General features: G+C 42.5%; 1 protein-coding gene across 2 annotated transcripts in view; it reads left to right on the forward strand.

Annotated features, from left to right (window-relative positions):
• Nucleotides 1-8,597: 8,597 nt before the first annotated feature.
• Nucleotides 8,598-21,398, forward strand: part of KIAA0319 — a gene marked incomplete at both ends in the record, with an annotated part of 44,476 nt that continues 31,675 nt past the window's right edge. For both annotated transcript variants that reach the window (XM_082479412.1, XM_082479413.1), the window contains 2 exons: nucleotides 8,598-8,646; nucleotides 17,653-18,428. In XM_082479412.1, coding sequence (XP_082335538.1) covers nucleotides 8,598-8,646; nucleotides 17,653-18,428 — 825 coding nt within the window. The remainder of the gene's footprint in view (nucleotides 8,647-17,652; nucleotides 18,429-21,398) is intronic.

Below are 21,398 nucleotides of genomic sequence, written 5' to 3' on the forward strand. Positions count from 1 at the left end.
GCTGACCTCAGGGCAACACAATTCATAGAACCATAGAATGGTTTAGGTTGGAAGGGACCTTAAAGATCATCTAGTTCCAAGACCTCTTCCATGGGCAGCGACACCTCCAACTAGACCAGGTTGATCAAGGCCACATCCAGCCTGGCCTTGACCACTTCCAGGGATTGGGACTCAACAGCTTCCCTGGGAAACACGTGCCAGTGCTTCACCACCCTCACAGTGAAATTTTTCCTAATATCTATTCTAAATCTACCCTCTTCCAGTTTGAAGCCATTCCCCTTTGTCCTATCACTACATGCCCTTGTAAAAAGTCCCTCTCCAGCTTTCTTGTAGGCCCCATTCAGATGCTGGAAGGCCACAATAAAGTCTCCCCAGAGTCTTCTCTTCTCCAGGCTGAACAACTCTTAATTCCCTCACCCTCTCTTCATAGGAGACGTGCTCCAGCCTTCTGATCATCTTCATGGCTCTCCTCTGGACCTGCTCCAACAGGTCTATGTCCTTCTTACGTTGAGGGCTCCAAAGCTGGCTGCAGTATTCCAAGTGTGGTCTCATGACAGTGGAATACAGGGGCAGAATCACCTCCCTCGACCTACTGGCCACACTTCTCCTGATGCAGCTCAGGATACAGTTGTCCTTCTGGGCTGCAAGCATGCATTGCCGGCTCATGTTGAGTTTCTCATCCACCAACAATCCTAAGTCCTTCTCCTCAGGGCTACTCTCAATCCATTCGGCACCCAGCCTGTATTTGTGCTTGGGATTGCCCTGACCCAGGTGCAGGACCTTGCACTTGGCCTTGTTGAACTTCATGAGGTTGACATGGGCCCACCTCTCCAGCCTGTCCAGGTCCCTCTCGGTGGTATCCCTCCCCTCCAGCATGTCGACGCCTCCACACAGCTTAGTGTCATCGGCAGACTTGCTGAGGGTGCAATCAATTCCACTGTCCATGTCACCAACAAAGATATTAAAACAGCAGTGGTCCCAGTACTGACCCCTCAGGAACACCACTTGTCACTTGTTTCCACTTAGATATTGAACTGTTGACTGCGACTCTTTGAGTGTGACCATCCAGCCAGTTCCTTATCCACCAAGTGGTCCATCAGTCAAATCCATGCCTCTCCAATTTATAGACCAGGATGTTGTGTGGAATGGTGTCAAATGCTTTGCACAAGTCTAGGTAGATGACATCTGTTGCTCTCCCCTTATCCACCAATAGTGTAACACCATGGCAGAAGGCCACCAAATTTGTCAGGCATGATTTGACCTTAATGAAGCCATGTTGGCTGTCTCTAATCACTTCCTTATTTTCCATATGCCTTAGTATAGTTTCTAGGAGTATCTGCTCCGTGATCTTGCCAGGCACAGTAGTGAGCCTGACTGGCCTCTAGTTCCCTGATCTTCCTTTTTTCCCTTTTTAAAAATGGGTTTATATTTCCCCTTTTCCAGTTAGTTGGAACTTCACCAGACTGCCATGGCTTTTCATATACAATGGAAAGCAGCTTACTAACTTCACCGGCCAGTTCCCTCAGGACCTGCAAATGAAGTAGTAACAATCCCGAATTATTCTGACCTTTTTCCGCTTACTATTTTATGCAATAATATGTTGTAAATCCTGACACTAATAATAATGTTTTAATTTCTCAGCAGAGCACTTCCATCATTCATTGATGGTTTTTAAATACTTTTTCTTCTCTGTAAATAATTCTTGACACCATATACCCCCACTAAGCATCTCACCTTTAGGATTTCAGCTGTTGTTTGCTCTCTCCACACACCATTAACTTGCTGTTTGTGCCCCGAACTTGACTGAGGAAATTGATTTAGAGTTGGGATGTAATGCCAGTCTAACATCAGCCTTCAAGACCTGCAGGAGCCTCTCTGAATAAAGCAGAGATGTTTGCAGTTGTAGCTATATCCTGTAGAAGCAATAACTTTCCATCAGTAGTCGTGGTTTGTTTTCAGGTATAGGTACCTATTGTTAGAAAATTGCATGAGAGGAATGTGACTTTGCACAGGTGATAAGCATTGATGACTGATATCTTCCACATCTGCTGAAGGGCTTGAAAATGATCCCCTTTATTTTGATGCCTAATCTGTGACTGTTAGCTAACTGGCTCAGGTATTAATGCACGTACAGTAACTGATGAAATAGCTAATTTGAATTCTTCATGAGAGGTGGATTTCCTGAAGGATTGTCTTGTATTATGTTTAATAGAAGCATTGACATATGTGTGTGTATATAGACACTTTCATTAAGTGTACTACTGCCCAATCAGTAGTGTGTTCATTTACTCAGCCATTCTGCTTTTTATAAGAGATGCTGTTAGTTCAAAAACAATGGTTTTGCTTTAGCTGTGGCTTGAGTTTCAGATGCTATTTCAGTATTTCTTTTGGCATGTTGCCTAGCTGTGCTAATGACCAGAAGGGCAAGGAGGTGAGAAGCCTGTTTGCCTTTCCCACCGATGCTCGTGTGGCTGGGTCCAGCGTTCAGGGCCCTCGCTCTCCTGCATGTTTCCGCTGTCTTGCATTGCTCCCTGGCTGCTTTCATGACACCACTTGTTCCTGTCTCTGATTTTGTTAGTGTGAAGCAATTCCCCTACACCTTTTGTAGGGTACCAGCATACTGCCTGCAGCTCTAGGATTTGAATGTATTCCCAGATACAGGTAATTCAGTCTGTACGTGTTCTTACTGTTATAGCCCTGGCCTAATTACATGTAGGAGGTCGCAATATAGTTCTGCTTGGCTGACCCCTTTCTTTCTCTAAGGGAGAAAATTACTTGAGTCTGCATTAAAGTCCAGGTGAACCAAAATTCAGAGTGAGATTTGGAGTGGAGTTGGGGGGGGGACAATACAGGCAATTTCTTTTCCTTGGAAAGCTGTTGCACTTCCTGTGTTATCTACCAAAAGATGTTGTGGTCCTGATCAGCAAGTACATATGTTTAAAAGATCATAAAGTCAAAGTGCTTGTATTGAGGGATGAGTTCAGAATTCCGCCTTCTCCTGTTGGCTAATGCACCACCAAAAGTTGCCACCTGGAACAGAAAAATATGGCTTTCAGAGTAAGGCAATATATGTATATGTTTTTTCCATACCTGCTATACACTTCTCAAGGCTGCCATCCCTCATCTAGCTAAGAGCACGAGTCAGACTTGAGCTATTAAGAGCCAAGAAATTCCAAAGTCAGTACCAGCAGTGCTGTCTGCTCATATTGTTACAGAAATACCAGGCTTTGTGGTATCAGTGAAGGATAGAGAATCAGCTAGAAAATTAATCTTGTGGCCTTAGTTATCTGTTAACTGCTGGAGTCTCATGGCTGGCTGCCTTCTTACATTTTAATGTCTCTTGTGTTTGTATGATGAAACTTGGACTTGTGGGAACAGTACAATATCATGGGGAAGATAAGAGGAGCATTGCATGCATAGACTGCAGCAACATTTACTGTCTTAACTGTTTAAGTTTACTGTTTACTATGCACATAGTTTCTGGTAGTTATCTTCTCATCTGTGGATCAGAAGCTATGCACTGAATTGTGTCTACGTGTGCTTTGTGTCTGAGCTTGATCGTAATATCAGGAAATGCAAGCTAGTTTTGCAGTGAATGCAAGTTCTTTTATTATGTGGAAATTAAGCATCAATAGATATGTAGCCACAAAGAAGCATGGGACATAGGGCTGCTTTTGTACATTCATTGTATCCTCCCATGATGTGTCCCATAAGGATTCAATGAAGATTGTGCGTGCGGTCCAAAGTCTGGTGTTTTGTAGCTTTAACTCATATTTTCTTAATTTAAAAAAAAAAAAAAAAAAAAACACGCAAACACAACTGTTTGCTACAAGCAGTTGTGTTCCTGAACTCAGGACAAGTAATGCTGCAAAAACGTGGATCATTTGTACAGTCTCTCAGTGTTTTTCTTACTGTTGCTAGAAGTAATCGTGTGGATGCCTCAGTCAACTCTTCTGTAGGATCTAGAAGCTGTTACTTGTCTCCTTTTAGTGGCAGTGAGATAGTAAAGTTGGCCTTGCAGAGGAAAAAAGCCTATAAAATAAACAAAATTATTTTTCTGCCTTCTGATTAGGGTTAATTCTGACCTCATGATGTTCTGATACCAAGCCTGACGCATTTTTCCTAAGGCTAAAGGACTGAAAGTCTGTCTTAGGCATCTGGTCCATTTGGCTTCTTCTGGGAATGAGTGAAGGTTACAGCAAATGCACAGTATCTCACAAACCTTGAATTTCAGTAATAAGCTCTTCTGGAAATCACAATTTTTGGTGGCTAACAACTTTTCCAAATCTAGGCAGATTTCCATAGAAACAGGAAGAAGGCTGTGTGTGAAATTATCGTATTACCATAATAATATCTTACCTCAGCAGACTGAGGGGGAGGTATTTGGGGCATATGTGTTAATAAGCTGGAAATACTTATTAGGTTGTCCATCCTGTCTGTGTTCCTCTGTTCTCATTCTCAAAAGCAGCAGAAACATTCAAAAAACTGTTCAAAGGTGAAGTTTATAAAAATTGTATTCTCTGTATGGCACTCTGGTTTAGTTTGAGTGTTCTGAAATAAAACACTAAATAAAGATAATCACTTGAGTAGTGTACGAGAATGATCAGCATGGGCAGGTGGGTTCAGCCTGGAAAGGCCTAAGAAATCATCTGTTTTCAACTGTGTGCCTAGCTGAGAGCCAGAGTAGATTCACCAAGGGAAAGTCATGCTTGACCAGCCTTTTAGTTATTTCATTATAGAAGTCTGGCGTGGGGACAGGGGAGAACAGTGGATATTGCCTACCTTGACTTCAGTAAGGCTTTTGACACATAACATCCTTGTAGAGAAGCTGTTGAAGTAGGGGCTGGATAAGCAGACAGCGAGGTGGATTAAAAACTGTCTGAATGGCTATGCCCAGGGTGTGATGGTCAGTGGCATAAAGTCTAGTTGGAGGCCAGTAACTGGAGATGTACCCAAGGGTCCAGTCCTGTTTAACATCTTTAATAATGATCTGGATGGTAGGGCAGAGTGTACCCTCAGCAAGTTTGCTAATGACACAAAACTGTGAGGAATGGCGGATAGGCTAGAGGGTTGTGCTGTCATCCAGAGGGACATCAACAGGCTGGAGAAATGGGCTGATAGGAACCTCATGAAGTTCAGCAAGTGGAAGTGCCCATGGGGAAGAACAACTCTGTGGGGACCACCCAGCTGTAAAGAAGACTGGCAGAAAAGGGCCTAGGGGTCCTGGTGGACACCAAGTTCACCATGAACCAGCACTGTGCCCTTGCTGCAAAGAAGGCTAATGGTATCATGGGCTGCATTAGGAGGAGCATTGCTAGCAGGTCAAGGGAGGTGATCTTTCCCCTCTACAAAGCACTGGTGTGGCTGCACCTTGGGTACTGTCCAGTTCTGGGCTCCCCAGTACAGGACAGATACAGAGGTATGGGAGAGAGTCCATTGGATGATTAAGGGACTGGACCATCTCTCCTATGAGGAAAGGCTGAGAGAGCTGGGGCTGTTCGGCCTGGAGAAGGCTTAGAGGGACCTCTTTGGTGTTTACAAATACCTGGAGGTGGGGTGTAAAGAAGATTGAGCTGGGTGGTGCCCAAAGGACAGGCCAGCAGGTGCAAACTGAGATACAAGAGATTTCCCTGATGTTCAGAGGGATACTCTAGCACTGTGAAAGGGTGAGCAAGTACTGGCACAGGTTGCCCAGGGAGGTTGTGGAGTCTCCATCCTTGGAGATACTCAGATCTGTCTGGACATGGTCCTTGGCAGTGTGTTCCAGGTTGCCCTGCTTGAGCAGGGGGGTTAGACAAGGTGACTTCCAGAAGTCCGTTCCAACCTCAACCATTTTGTCGATTGATCGTGTGAGTCTGCATAGTTCATTTTAGTACAAAATGAAACAATTTCATTTGCATCACCTTTTCAGCGAAATAAGAAGATCATGTTCCTTGTTGTGGGACCTTCAGGACTCGCTTAAACACTCTTCCCCTCCTATGCTGAAGTGCTCATTTCTGATCAGTTGCTGATGATACTGTACCCTGACACTGCCCAGGGCTCAGCCATTTCAGCGGCTGCATTCTAAATGGAACATTTGGAATGACTTGGCTTAAAAAATATAAGAACTTCTGGGCTTTTTGTCTGTTACAAAGCCAGATAACTTTATAGTTGATGGAAGGACATAAGTGCAATTGCGGCATGCAAGGCAGTCAAAAATGGCCCTGTTGCTGAAGTGTTTGTATCATAGAAGTAGTAACTGGAAGCATCCAGACAACCTATTCCGCTTTATAAGGTGGAGCCTTACTAAATTAGTCCTGTTCACTACAGAGGAGCACAGCTATCTGTATCCTGTCAGAAATTGCTTACTGAGCAAACATCTAAATGCAGATAACTAAATATTGTTGTTCTAGAAACAGTGTAATGTTGTTGTGTGGTGCATTTGGGGTTTTTTTTGGTGACAGTTATTTCTTGTCATCAGAGATAACTTTTCTAATTGTGCAGCATATGAATAAATTGGGAGACTGGCTTACTCTTCAGTTTTCTGACTGCTTTGCAGCTGTCTTAGGAAGGGGACTTCTGTTGATGTTGGAGATAACAATATAACTTGACTTTTGTGGCCTTTGTTAAATCAAGTGTCAGGCTTTTGGAAAACTAATAATAGACTGGTTTTGCAGGGAGCTTGCCCAAAGCCTTATAATTTTGTACTTGGGACTCGTTTTTAAATCTAATTTATTATTTTCTTATTTTTCCCTCTTGCTTTAGTAATGTTCTGTGGTCATTTTGCTGATGTCTTGAGCAGAGTTGAGAAGTTGTCAGTCTAGTACTCTCTGACCAAGTTCTCTTAGATATTCCATGTGAGGAAGGTGTAAAGTTTTAAGATTAGATTTACTTATTTGGACATACTTGATGTGACGCGGGATTTTTGATTTAGTGAAGCAGTACAAAATATACTGAAACCACAATGCAAATGTACGTTACACTTGACAAAACACAGTAATGGCAGTATACAGTTCAATCACAATACCAATGTGATTCCCATTACCAGTCTGTATAATAAGCTCACCATCGCAACACTGGGCATCCTCCGTCGCTGGGGAGGAACGAGTGGGTTGAAGCCAGCTCAACCCCGTTGCGCTCTTCAAAATTCTTTTGTTAGTTGTTCAGTTTTTATTGGGCTGAGCCACATACTCATTTGCTGGTCTGGCTAGCTCAGGGGGACGTTCACACTAATGAACTAAATGGGAGAAACATTTACACCATTGTTTTGTCCACTCAACTGTTGATAGGTGTTTAACAACACCTTAAATAAAGTCCAACCTCTGGTCCCCTTTGTGTTGAGATAAATACACGACTACTTTGCAAAAGCTGTGGTCAGCCACACCCTACCTTATTCCCTGAGCTCCCTGGGCACATTGCCCTTGCCCTTGACCATCCTTGCCTCTGAGCCTTCTTCCATTGTAGGGGTTTATTGGTCAGTCACAAAAGGACAAGTTGCAGACCACGGTCCAGCTACTCCCGTGCTTTACAGACATGCCACCTATAAAAGATCCTTTCTCAGAGAACAGAAGTCCAGCTGCTGAGCTGCTAGGGTTTCTACTCCAGTCAGCCTTAGCCAGAGTAGCATGTCTAAGTAACTTCCTTCTTCCTTTGGCAAGGAAAAAAACAAGATGGTGTTTCATAATATAAAATTATGTGTAGTAAGGAACCTGCCAAGAGCAGACAGTTAGCAGCACTTCTATCGTGTAGATATAGGCAGCTGAAATACGAAAGTCATTACCTTTACCAAGTCAGGTAGTGAACATCAAAGAGAATTGACTAGGGTACTCTGCCTTGAGAAGGGCTGTTCTCTGAAAAAAAGCACTGCCTGCATTTTCATTTACAGATGTGTTTTTTGGTTAAATATCTACTTAGGATCCTTTATGTGGGGGCAGTTGTGAGTTTGACTAAACTAACTTTTTTCCTAGCGTGAGTAATATTGCTTTGAACTGTTCGTTCCTTGTCAGACCTATTTGTTGCTTAAGCTGCCTTATTTAGAGAATTTAGGGAATCTCTCCGTAGACACTTCGACAGAATTTCTGCCTGTATTACCTTGACAGCTGGGAGAGAACAGCTTGAAGGCTGCCTCAAAAGCTGACTTAACACTGCATGGATTTTAGCACGGACGATACTGTCCATGATTCCTCAGTTAAGGGTATCTGCTAGTTTGTGTTTAAAGTCAGAGCAAAACCAGGGTCTGGATAACTGGGTAACAGAATATTTGTGGGTTTTGAGGTACAGGAGTCCAAGTGTGCAAATCTTTCTGGGACATTTCTGCATCTCCAGTGACTGCAACTTCCAGGTAGGTAATTTGTTCTGTATTTTCAGCTTGCCTGATCTACTATGTCATCCATCAAGAAGTCAGGAAGTAATAATAAAGCCTCCATTCAACCTGTCTATTGGCTTTTACTGTGACATTCTAATTAATGCTCACATCTGACCTATTTTTTCCTGTGCTGTCTGTTGCAGTGCTTCATGGCCACAGCAGGGTAAACAATATTAGAGGAAACCAACGTTAAGACATATAATTTCCACGCAGCTGGTTGGAAAAGCAGTCATCACTGCCTTCCTGGTGCAGCATGGCATTTGGACTTGGTGTTCTCTGCCTGTTACTGTGGGCAATAACAGGTAGGAGTTTACTTCTTGTGTGTCTGAGTCACACAGAACAAGTCAAGGAAATGCTCCTGGGGTGTGTATGCAGGTGTGAATGAAATATGAATAAGGTAAGAGCTGGGAAATCTTGTGACTCCTCAGTGCAAAAAGTTCTTCTAAGGTACAGCTTCATAACTGACAGTTGATTGCCACGGAGGAAGGCAGTTGAGAGTAGCTGTTTGGAGGCAGTTTCAATAGGGCTGTTTCAGGGGAGGTGCACGGGGCAAGAGGGGACAGTGGGAGACTTCAAAGATTTCCTTCTCCTTCTCTTGCAGGATGGCGGTTTAAGAATGATGTATTGCTTGTGTTCTAAGCTACCTCTTTTCTTCTTGTGTATCATAGGATGGTTGATTTATGAGAAGCAAAAATACATTTGTTTATATCTCACCTCATCATCCACTCTTACAGACATGTATTTCCTTTCAAAGACCACAGGAGAGTCCTGTAAGTTTCTACTTCAGCCACAGAGATAGATTATTTCCATAATCAGATGGATGAAGAATGATAGTAATTCTTAATACTGCATCTGTGTCATAGTGAGACTTAATCTGGTGCAGCCAGTTTTAACGTGGCAACTACACAACAACATAGGCAAACATGGAATTTATTCCTTTAAAGGACAGTGTTTGAATTCTGGCTGTGGAGTTACTGGCAGTATCTACATTAGCAGGAATTGAGAAAATAATACTAAGTTATCTGGCTTTCATCTCCTGTAGTATAAACAGGATTGACTGTTCCATGAGGGAGAGTCTTGCTGATGTGCTAAGCTGTAAATTGACTACTGAATTTGGAAATGTTGGGGGCGGGGGGCATAGGCATTAACTACAACTGTGCTCATAGCTGGTTTGAAGTAGTTCTCAAGATCACTCTGAGGATCTCATAGTGCCAAGCTTTTTGAGGAGAACATGGAGCTGAGGTTTTTGTTGCTGTAATAAACAGTAAGTATACCTTTTGTAAATCAATAAAATGCTCTCTTATGAGAATATTGAGTACTTTGCTGTAGGGTCCATGCCAGTATCTTTAGGAAAAAAGAAAAATCACAGCAACTTCAATAGAAGGCAATAATGTGCAGTAAACACTGAATTTCGACAGTAGAGAATGTCACAGTTTTATGCTTTTGATAATGCTGTTAATTGTTAGCAGGCTAGAATATCCTCCATGTGCACATAGAAAGTCGTTTCCATTCTTTAGTTGTATTTTTGCTGCGCTATCTGAGAACAAGACTGTTACACTCAGATTGCTGGGTGTATTCCAAGCCTCTCCCTTTATCTCATGTACCAGCATACAGTGTTTAGGGCCTAGTACATTCTAGTATCACATAATATTTCAGTATAAATTTTTAGTATTTATTTATTTCCATCTCGATAATTTGCAGTATTTTCCATCCAATTAATATTAACTCTAACTAAACTGGAAGGTATTTGGTAATTTCCAGGATATGTTTGCTGAAATACATCAGTGGATGCTCACCTTTGTTAAGTCAAAAGGACTTTTTTGTGCAGGCTTCAAGGTGAATTGACTCAGGTTCAGGAAGTTTCTACACTTTCATTCTGTACTTTTTCTCTGCACGTAAGCTTATGCTTCTAAAGGTTACTTGTTCTTTTTTAAAAAAAAAGTTTTCTTACCACTTGTTTTAACTTAAGATAATGAGAAGGCTGACTTAATACAAGAAAGGCGTGACATTGCATAATTGAGAGAATAGAGAAACGGGCTTATTAGTTAATGTCTTCAGAAGGATATTGAAGAATATGCTCTGGTTTGTCAAAAGAAATTGAGGTGGGCTACTCTCTCCTGTTTAGATGACATTTATTTGTTGTTTTTTTTATTTTGTGCATGGTGGCTTTTGGCTAATAGTGTTTGACTGCTTTTCATGAGTGTGGTGGGTTGACATTAGCTGCCTGCCAGGTGCCCAGCAAGCTGCTCTATCACTTTCCCTTCTCAACAATATGGGAGGGAAAAATATGATTAAATGCTTGTGGGTTGAGATCAGGACAGGGAGATCACGCACCAATTACAGTCAAGAGCAAACCAGACTTGGCATAGGAGGTTAATTTAATTTATTGGCAATTAATCAGAGTAGGATAATGAGAAGAAAGAAGAAATCTAAAAACACTTTCCCCAACCTCTCCCTCCTTCCCAGGCTCAACTTCACTCCCAGCTCTTCTAACTCCTTCCCTGGAGCGGCTCAGAGTCATTGGTAATGAGGGTTTCAATCAGTTCATGATGCTTTGTCTCTGCCACTCCTTCCTCCTCACACTGTTCCCTTGCTCCATCGTGGGGTCCCTCCTACGGGATATAGACCTTCACAAACTTGTGGGCTCCTCTCCACGGGGCTGCAGTTCCTGCCAGGAGGCTGCTCCAGCATGAGCTCTCCACGGGGGAGGTCACAGCTTCCTTCAGGACTCATCCACCCGCTCTAGCATGGGTTCTCCATGGGCTGCAGGGTGGATATCTGCTCCACCGTGGACCTCCACGGACTGCAGGGGTACAACCTGCTTCACTGTGATCTTCACCACAGGCTGCAGGGGAATCTCTGCTCTGCTGCCTGGATCACCTCTTCCCCCTCCTTCTTCGCTGACCTTGGCGCGTGGAGGATTATTTCTCTCTCATGTTCTTATTCCTCTCTCCTGGCTGCTGCTGTTGTGCAGTGTTTTCTATCCCTTTTGAAATATGTTATCACAGAGGTGCTACCAACATCGCTGATTGGCTCAGCCTTAGCCAGCAGAGGGTTCCTCTTGGAACTGGCTCGCTCTGACATGGGGGCAGTTTCTGGTGTCTTCTCACAGAAGCCACCTCTGCAGTCCATTCCCCCCCCCCCCCCCCCCCCCCCCCGACTACCAAAACCTTGCTGCATAAACTCAATACAATGCAAAACAAAGCAGGCTGATCACCTAATGGGTACATACATCTACCACTGACTAATGTTTGTGCCTCTCAGGAGGCTTGAGCTGGATGTGGCAATGGGTATTAGTGTGTACCATGTATGCCATGCTTAGTGACAGAGGCATGGTACATCTCATGCAATTTGGATGATTGACTTCCCAAACCTGTGGATGCTGCTCCTAATTTCTCCTCATAGGCATTCCTTATAATGCCAGTCTCATTTCACTGGTTTATGTCCATTCATTGATGATCATATAGCAATAGATTTAAATTATTCTGGCCATTAATAAAACTCAATAGTTTTTAAGATAATGCATCCAAAAATGTTTATGGTTTTCTTTTCCTATGAGAGATAGAAGACAATACTTTCCACCACAGAAACAACAGTTTACTTTGCAACTGGGATCCCAACACCTTGGAATCAATTCAGTCTAGCTCTCATCTTGAGCAGACATATTCTAATCTGGTATTTGAGGCAGACCTTGCAAATACTGCTATTGAAATGCATTTCTGCAAATATAATAGCATTTTCACAGCTGACTCTGTGTTCTCATATTGTGTGTTCATATTGTGGTGCTTTGTTCTGAGATTAGCCACTCCAACGAAAATGCAAAGATGGATTGGCAGGTAATTGCAGTCACAGGTGTTGTGCAGTCTAGTGTTCTTTTTTTAACTCCATGCAGCCCAGCTACAGATTATATGACCTCCCAGAGTCTTTGCTAGACATCAGCAGTATCCTTTTCTTTACTCTAGGGTAGGGTGTTTCTAAATACATTATAAGCCATCAATTTTCAACACATTTCACTGCTGATGGTCTTGGACTTTGAAGAATAAGATGAATACCCTTTTCTGCCCATGTATCTAACATATGAAACACAAGCCAGGAGGGTCAAAGGACACTTTTAAGATGTAGGTATGCCTTTGAAATGACAGTGAAACAGCTAGCCTGGGGTCACAGTGCATTCTTTGTTACTTAGACTCTCATGGCTAGATGTTCTAGTAATGTGTTCTGGTTCACACAGGTCTTTCCAGAGAGACAAGACAGTATAGTGCCTGATTACGATCTCTGAGATTATAGCGAGTTATGCAGTATGCCAGGTTAGTTCACATTTTTCATGTCTCTGTTGAAGTGGTCCTGTGTTTCCTCATGGAGGTATGTAATGGCTGCACCCATGCACCTACCCTTCTAGTCTCCAACTGCAAATAACCGGTGTCATTGATGGGACAGATGAGCAGTCTGTTGAGTGATTCAGTATGCTTAGATGCTCATATGTAAATTAAAGGGAGAATGGGCTGGGGGTTGGATGAATCGTTTTTACAGGCACAGATGTGGTCTGTGGTTTGGGCACGTTGGGATTGTGAGCATATCCATGTCCTGGTTTAAAAAAAAAAAAAAAAAAAAGGAGGGGAGAGGGAGTAGTGTTCTTTAGGGGTGGGATTTTTTTTTCTTTTTTTTTTTTAAATAGCTCTTAGTTGATTTATCAGTGACAAACAGGGATGATAACAATTCATGGAATGAAAACGATAGTTGGAGAGGACCGTCAGGCCTGCTTAACTAAGGCAAGAAGATCCTGGATGCAAGAAGTGAATGATAAACATCATGAAGGCTGCTGTAATGGCCACAAAAGCTTTGCAGCTCATTGTTTGTAGATGTAACTAGAATACGGTTGGTTTTAGCTTTGTCTTGAGGATTAGCTTTTATGTAACTGAGCATTTTTTTTGGTCTATTTGCTCTCCTCCTCACCTTGCAGGGCTTAATCTCTAGTCAGCACCCTTACTGAGGCCCAAAGGAGCACTTTGGTAACCCAGATGTATCCCTGTATAAAGACCTGTGAGACTTCAGGGAAAGGGAGAGGGAACACTAAATAACCTAAAAGCAGCCTGTAGAAGAAGAATGAAAACACATTCATGGTGTACAGAGATGTTAGCTGTTGCTAGAGGAACTGATGCAGTGACATTTCAGATGTTGCAGAAGTTCTCAGTAATACAGCTTTTCTGGTTTCCAGGACAACACTTTCTATAGGCCCTTACTAAGGCTGCTTGAGTATAAGCCGCTTTCAGCATTTATGATATAAAGCGTGCTTTTTAGGGGTTTATAACTGCTGTGGAAACTGGCTCTAGCTTGAAAATTTGAGTTCAAGTTGTCCTCTTAGGTGGCTGCAATTAAAAAGAAGTTATTTTTATTTTGCTCCCAGAACCTTATAACTAACTAATACAGCATCTTTCCTCTCAAAAAATCGCCAAAATGAGGTAGAAGTTAACTTGGATAGATTAAAAAAAACTCATTAACCCTAAAAATAGAATGGAACTACTTTGTCGTTTAAGGGGGGAGTAGATGTCAAGAAGGCAGAGGCAGTCCTACTCTTCCTGTAGGAGACTGCTGTAGGACCTTCTGTGCTCATGTAGTTCAGAGACTTTCAGGCTGTGAGAATAGTGTGCCACATGAGCTTTCAGTGCTGTGCTGCCAGCAAGAAGGTAATGGGAGGCGATTCTGGCCAAATGTGACTTTTCTTGGTGCAAGGACTGAATCTGAGCTCTTCTCCTCTATTGCATGTTCCCTCTTGCCCCTTCTTTCTGCTTCTTGTTGTACTGTTTGCTGCTAGGGAAAACAAATAGACAGTGGATAGTTCTGTCCTTGCAGGGTTTCAGACTGGGGTAATTAGCTGTGATGAACCCAGTGTTAGCACACTGTCACAATTTGCTGCTTACTGTCTAAAGAATAGTTTCCTCCAAGTCATTCAAGTGCTCATGGTTGTGTGAGCCTGCCAGGGACGGGGGAGAGCATCTGTTAGGTTTTGCAGTGAGTCTCCATGTCCAGTTGAGGCTAGGTCTCCAGCCAGCTGTGATGAAGGAACAGCTGTGTTCTGCTGGGCTCTTGACATCAGTGGACTTAATGCACCAAGATGTGAAAGAGAGGTAGTATGCAGCTTAACGAAGGCCATGGATGTTTCCTCACTAAAGGAAAGAACCTCTTTAAAATGAGGCTATATTCCACGGGATGACTGTTTATAGGGTTTTGGTGGGGGGGTATGTGTTGGTTTGTTTTTTTTTTTAGGGTAGCCAGGTTGCCTGACTGCTCCTCTGGATATGTCAGTGTTGTCCTACTGTAGACATAACAAGGTACAGCTAAAATGAAGGGGGGACGCTTGGCTTGCAGAACTTTGGGGCTGTTGATGGGCCCAGGCCCAGGGCTTTCAGGGCTTGTAATAAAGGAAAGCAGTCTTTCTGTTGGTAAGTTGAATGAGTACTTGTGAAACAAGAAACAGAATTGCATGATGCTATATTTTTGCCATTACTGGTCAGAGTAGACCAGTGCTTAAATTTGAGTTCAATTAATTAAAGGAAAACAGCTGTGCTATGAAATGTCAGCAGGTAATGGTTTAGCAGACACCCATGTTACTATGTGACCTTTCATGTGACACACTTTCAGTAAATTTTCTGTGAATAAGAGACCTCCCTGTCTCTTACTTGAGCTCATTGCAGACTGGAGATCGGATGGGGTGAAGGGGAATGTGAAATTAGAGATCAGATTAAGTTCACACTAAGTAGATCCTACAGATTTTCCATCTGAAGACAGAATGGACACACCTAGTGTCAGGCTGAAATAGCCTGCTAAATTCATCCATTCTTGCCCACCTACTGCTAGAATTTAATTCAGGTGTAACTCTAGCTGAAGCAAGAAATGCAACTTGGGTCACTTTGATATTTGGATTACACTGGTAGATTTAATTTAGAGTTGGCGGGGAAATAATTTTCCCATTGTACAGAAATTCTGAAGCTTAATGGTTTTTTCCATTCCTTATTGGGATGAAAGCAAGGCCTTCTGGCATTTGAAAAATGGGGTAGCTAAGATCCGTGGCTAGGATGCTTGCTTGGGAGACTTAGGTTCAAAGTCATCCCTTATCTTAGGAATATGCTGGACTTGTTTCTCTCTGGCTATTGAAACACCATCAATTTTGTGGGAGGTTGACTCTGCAGTGTGATAGCTAATGTATCAAACTGAAAGTGGCAGAGTGAGATTTGAAGCTTTGTTTGACATCAGACTGAGGACTTGAAGTCTGGCCTCAGGTTAGAGCTTTGGATTGTTCCAATTGTTTAAGTCTGTCTCTAAGACAAGAATTGTTGGTTGTTCTTTTCTGAAGAAATAAATAATGAAACTTTCAAACTTTTTTTAACAGGTTGGTCACCATCCCCTTCACGGATGAGGTAAAGAAGGGAAGGTGTGAAAATAGCCCTCAAAGGAGTTTTTTAACCCACCTTAATAGTGCTGTTTCTAAAGTATTAATTGTAATGAGTTGTTACTGACCTAATATTGCACATTCACACAGAGTAGTGTTTCTCTTTTATCTTATTAAAGGCCTGTTTCTCATCTCCCTGCGGATTTACAGGATTAGCTAAATTGATACGGGTTGAAAAAGGACAGAATGGCCCGACTCCTATACTTCATTTTAACCCAGAGTTCTGCTGGTTCCCCTGTCCTGAATTGTGCAGACAACTTAAAGGAAAGACTTGTGATGACAATTCAGTCTCTGCCAGGGTCTTATGTTCTTGGAGGTGAAAGGGGATATAGATGAAATATTTATATGCAATGTGAAAGAAAAAAATGCACAAATCCTGAGCATCTCCTGAATGCAGGTAAAGATACTTCATGTCTGGGTTGTGTTAGAACAGGATAGGTTGTTTTAAATTCATGATCCCCGGACAGATTTTTCACTGAAAGTATAAAGTGGAAGAGTAAACAGTATCCCAGTTCTGTGTGAAGGAGTAGCTGGAGTCAGAAAAAATGGTACTTGAAGCTGTTTATCCTTTTTTTCAGCTTCCTATTCAGCTATACCTATTTGCAAGTCATTGATCATTTTAAAATTTGTTTTTGTTTCGTGCTTTTCCTCACCCCAAATAGCGAGCTTTACAAAACTATCGTGAAGTATTGTCCTGTCTATCCCTCAGTGTGTGGTGCAATTTTTTTGTTTTGGCTTTTTTGCATTGAACTTAACCTACTTTGCAAGCTATACATTCATCCCAGGCAGTATGATGCCCCACAGGTATTTTAGTAGCTGTGTTCAGATCATGTATTGTGAAGGAGTGTACTGCAGTTCAGCCCAAAAGATGTGGTGGGAACTGTAGTGTGGTGGTTGGACACCCTGCATGTGTAGAAGAATCTCTGTCTCCAAGGCTCTACGTCATGGTCAGATCTAACCCCTATTGCTGGTCTATTCCTGCTCATTGATTTTGTTTTTCCTGCCCACCAGCTCAACAGATTTGAGCAGGAATCCATTAGTCAAGCTGTCTTTTTCTTTCCCTCCTGTCATATATTATTGTGAATAAGGAGGTTTCTGCTGCCAGAACTCAATTGTTAATGACGTGCAAAGCAGGCAGAGTCAACTTTGCCTTCTGTTACTGTGTTAACTCCACAGTGGTGACATCTTGTTTTCATTGGTTGAGTTAGCAAGTCTAGTGGAAAACCATGTTAAGAAGAATGTCTGGGTTTTACTTGACTCTTTTTTGAAGCTCTTGGGACTTCACATGAACTAATAGGTAAATCAGCAAAAATTTGAGAATTTTATCCAGCTTTTGTTTTAAGCCCAGAAATTACATTGGTGTGAGGGACTCTTCATGAAGTTCAAATGAGATGGCAAATGTTTCTCCTATGTAGATTTTTGGTGCCTTTTCCCTCAAATGAACCAACGACATGTTACAGCATCTTTGAGTTTTGTTTTAAAACATGTTTTGCTCACTATGCTAAGGGGGTAATGGAGGTACCCCATGATTTTTTTTTTTTTTGTTCCCTACTCTGTTCTTGGTTTTAAGTATTGGCAACTCACCTTCATCTCTATGTATTTGTAGCAGGAGGGAATAAGAGGTATGTTACAAAACATATCAAGATCTTACACTGGAAAATCTTCCAAAGTACAAATACTGCTGCAGAGGGACATGCTGAAAAAAAAATTAGTGGTGACGTTAGTGAAAGGAAATGAGCTTATTTAAACAGGATACCACCTGTCTTTATCTTGTCTCCTGTGATAAACAATTTTTGGTCACAGTAAACTATGTTATGGCTTGGTTGTAGTGTTGTGCCTTACGTTGGTGGTGTTGTTTCAGGTTCCAGTTGTGAGCAGTGCAGAGAAGGAGCCACGTACTCAGGTGCAGTAATATCTCCCAACTTAGAAACCACTAAAATTATGCGAGTTCCTCATGCTATGTCAGTGTCTGACTGCATCGCAGCATGTTGTGACCTCTCTGGTTGTGACTTATCCTGGATGTTTGAACGACGCTGTTACATCGTGAACTGCCAACACAAAGAGAATTGTGAACCTAAAAAAATTGAAACTGTTAAGTCCTATCTTACTTTTGTGCTGAGGGCTTCTCAGAGGCCAGCCTCGCTGCTAGGATTTGGGCAAGTGATTCCAAGTATGGTCCACTCTGTGGGACTCCAGAATCAGCCGTTTGAGGATGTGAGTAGCCTGAAGGAGCTGTCTCTGCTTGGCAAAGATCCCAGCCTTGAGGAGATGCCTGAATACATTGATGATTATAAAGAGTTGGAGCAGGACCCCTTTCAGGTGAGCATCAAACATGAGCAGAAGGAGAGCACGGATTATGCTGACTGGGGCCTGATGGTGGCAGGTGAAAATGGCTTCAACTCTTCTGTGGGTGACGATGGAGATAACCAGGAAGAGTTTGCTGACAAGAAAGGGGAGGCTGTGAAGGTGGAATACCTGAATAAAACCAGCTCTGAATTCAGCTCTGTCACCGAACACTCCGTAGAGAGGCTATCACTATCATCTCTCCCGGAGATTACACCATTCCCTGGGAAGATATTTGAAAGTGAAGCAGCTGTTCAACTCCTTGCACAACCTGATGATGCTTTGCAAAAAGAGGTATGTTTGCCCTTAGGAAGCAGGCAGAGTATGGTGAGGCCACTTTGCAATTGTTTTGTTTTTCAAATCAAATCAGGTTATTGCTTTGTAATGTAACCCTAACACTTAAATGACTTACAGGCCTGTTACAGTGTAGAAAAGGCTGAAGGGGAGAGGATTGTCTTAACAGGCCCATCAATCGCTAAAGGATTCTTTTCTATTGGATGATATGGAGCAGAGCTCCTTTTTGGGACACTGTGGGGTTCCCTTGGAATTGTACAGATGAATGGGTTTGGACCAGGTGTATTGGTATTCTTGCCTTCTGACTCTTGGTCACTCATTAGAAGTTGTTAGCTGAGCAATACTAGTGGACCCTCCTAGTATCCAAAGGCCAAAACAGTAAGTTCTTCCATCAATAAAATTAAGCCTATTTTATGGGTTTAATTTTACTAATGCATAGTGGTGTTACAGATGTAATGGTGCTGAATAAATACCTTTTATAACACTTTTAAAACAGGAGAGGCAAGGTACATAAGGAGGAACAGTGGTGGCTTTGGACCATGATGTACAGCAGGATAAAGTGGATAAAGTGTTTTTGTTCTCAGAATCCTTTTCTTGAGTATTGAGAAAAATTAAGTTAAATGCTTAAAAACTAATTTAGATACTTAAGGAAGTTGCACCTGTTCTCTATTTATGCGGGCCATAAGGGACTAAAGGGGCTCCTGTTCCTTAAGATCAGGGTGGGACCAGTTGGAAAGTTGAAACACGCTATGAAGTCAACATTTGCTGGATTTGACACACACCCCTGCTAGAGGGAAGAGGAAATTAAACAATGCTAGCTGGATTGCTCTAAATTCCACCAGATTTTTGTAACTGGTGACTACCTATCTCTTGCTGTAAAAATGATAGTTTTTTGTGATTATTGTAGGGAAGAAAAATACATGTAAATAAGAAAGTTGCATGAAATCTGTGACAACTGAGGTTCTTGGAGGAGATGAGCGAAATGGCAAAAGTATGTGTGGAGAACAGCAAGTTTTAAGATATGGTTTAACTTGAATACCATTGCAGCCTTGAGGTGTGGCAGTTTCTTTCTGCTTTGAGATCTTCTAGATATTCTGAGAACTTATGGGATTCTTGGGGGACCTCTGGGAGTGCCTGTGAAGCGCATGAGTGGTTGCTGCAGCTGGGGGAGTGCAGCCAGCAGAGACCGGGGCCTTTAGCAGCTTCTTACAAGCTCTTAGCTGTTACTGATCAAAGGATGCTTTGGACTTTTGCCCTAGCCGGCTCATGATCACCCTTTCACCAGGTGCTAGGAGGGAAGCCTAGGAGCTCTGCCTAGAGATGGCAATGAGCTAGTCAAGAGTTTATATGGGTCAGGGCTTGCAGGTCAGCTGTTGTGGGCGACATTATGATGCATGTCTGCTCCAGAGTACCTGGTCAGGAAGAAGTAGATGAAGCCTCATGTTCACAGCTCCTCATCCTCATGGAGGATTTAAGCCACCCCGATAACCTACTAGGAGGGCAAGAGAGCAGGGCATAAGCAATGCAGGAGGTTTCTGGAGTGTGTTGATGATAACTTCAAGACATTATCAGAGGTGATTGTGGAGCTGACAAGGTGAGAGGCTCTGCTGGACCTCACCCTTGCAGGCAAGGACGAATTGATGGGCCAGGGAAATGGCCATGAGTTGATGGATTTCAGATTCCTCAGATGGGTGGGAATAAGTCACAAAGCAGGGTCATGGCCATGGGCTTCAGGAGAACAGCATTTGGCCTGTTGTGGGATCTGCTTGGAAGGATACCAAGGGAGACTGTCCTGGAGATAAGTGAGGACCATGAGAGCAGGTTGCTTTTCAAGGATCACCTCCTCTAGGCTCAAGATAGCCTGTGACTTTTATGATTGACCAAGTTGATCTGGAGTGTATTGGAACGAATGAGAAGAAATTAGAACTTGTCTCCATGAGTATGGAAAAACATTTGATAACAGATAAAGTGCTGTTGCAAGTTGAAAAGTGGGTACTGCTTCTGCAAGCAGAGTTGACAACAGAAGACTTGTTTTTAAAAGTATCTGCTATGCAGACCTTAAAATGAGCATAAATTAACATGGTAGTTTAGGTGAGAGGGGTAGATAATGTTTTTTCTACTAGTATGCAAAAAGTACATATAAATATACATTGAAAAGTATGATACCAAAGTATACTGTCCCTGCTGATAGAACTTACAGTGACATTCTGTCATGTGCCAGAGTTGCAGCTAGTTCTCACACAGGGCAATATATGGCCTGTTCTTGCAAAGTTAAAATTAAGGAAACCAAACCACTGCTGTACTAAGCTTATCTCCTATTTTTCCTTCCATCTGCTAGGGGAAACTAACAAGCCTGTGTTGTGTGCTGGAAATTAAGCCATGGAAAGAACCTGCATTAGCTCCATGCACCACCATGTTTGCGCTCTTTAAGCATGCAGTAACACGTGAAGCTTGCCTCTGTTGTATTTTGCTGGCAAATGGAAGCCACATTAGCACTGTGCTAAGCTTTAGCCAATTGTCAGGATCTCTGCCAACTGAACTATTTATGCCTTGTGCCTTAGAGAAGACATGCAACTCTGAGTTCACCTAAAGTCTGTGGCAAACAGAGCTAAGCAAAGGTATTCCCCATCTCTAAGGGATCATGTGAATACAGCTTTATGAAAGTTGAGATTTCATATCTTGCAGTGGTAATGGTATATATGGCCAAGCCTACTTTGTAAATTTCTGCTTTGATTTTGCCACCCCAGCTAGGAAAGAAAGATTTTGCTTTCTGTTTGTGTGCTGCTTGTGTAGATAGGAGTTTATTGTAAAGTGTAATGCAGAGAAGCCCATTTCTCACTGGGGCACGGAGGAGGCATTCCTGTGAGGTCTTTATGTTATGCAAACATTATGCTAGCACAGCCATTAAGTTCCTGTGGAAAGGCTGAGGAATGAGCTTGCTTCTTTCAGTGCAGAAGGGGTGAAGCTCCA

The sequence above is a fragment of the Vanellus vanellus genome (assembly GCF_965231255.1).
Source record: "Vanellus vanellus genome assembly, chromosome: 2".
NCBI classification, from domain to species: domain Eukaryota; kingdom Metazoa; phylum Chordata; class Aves; order Charadriiformes; family Charadriidae; genus Vanellus; species Vanellus vanellus.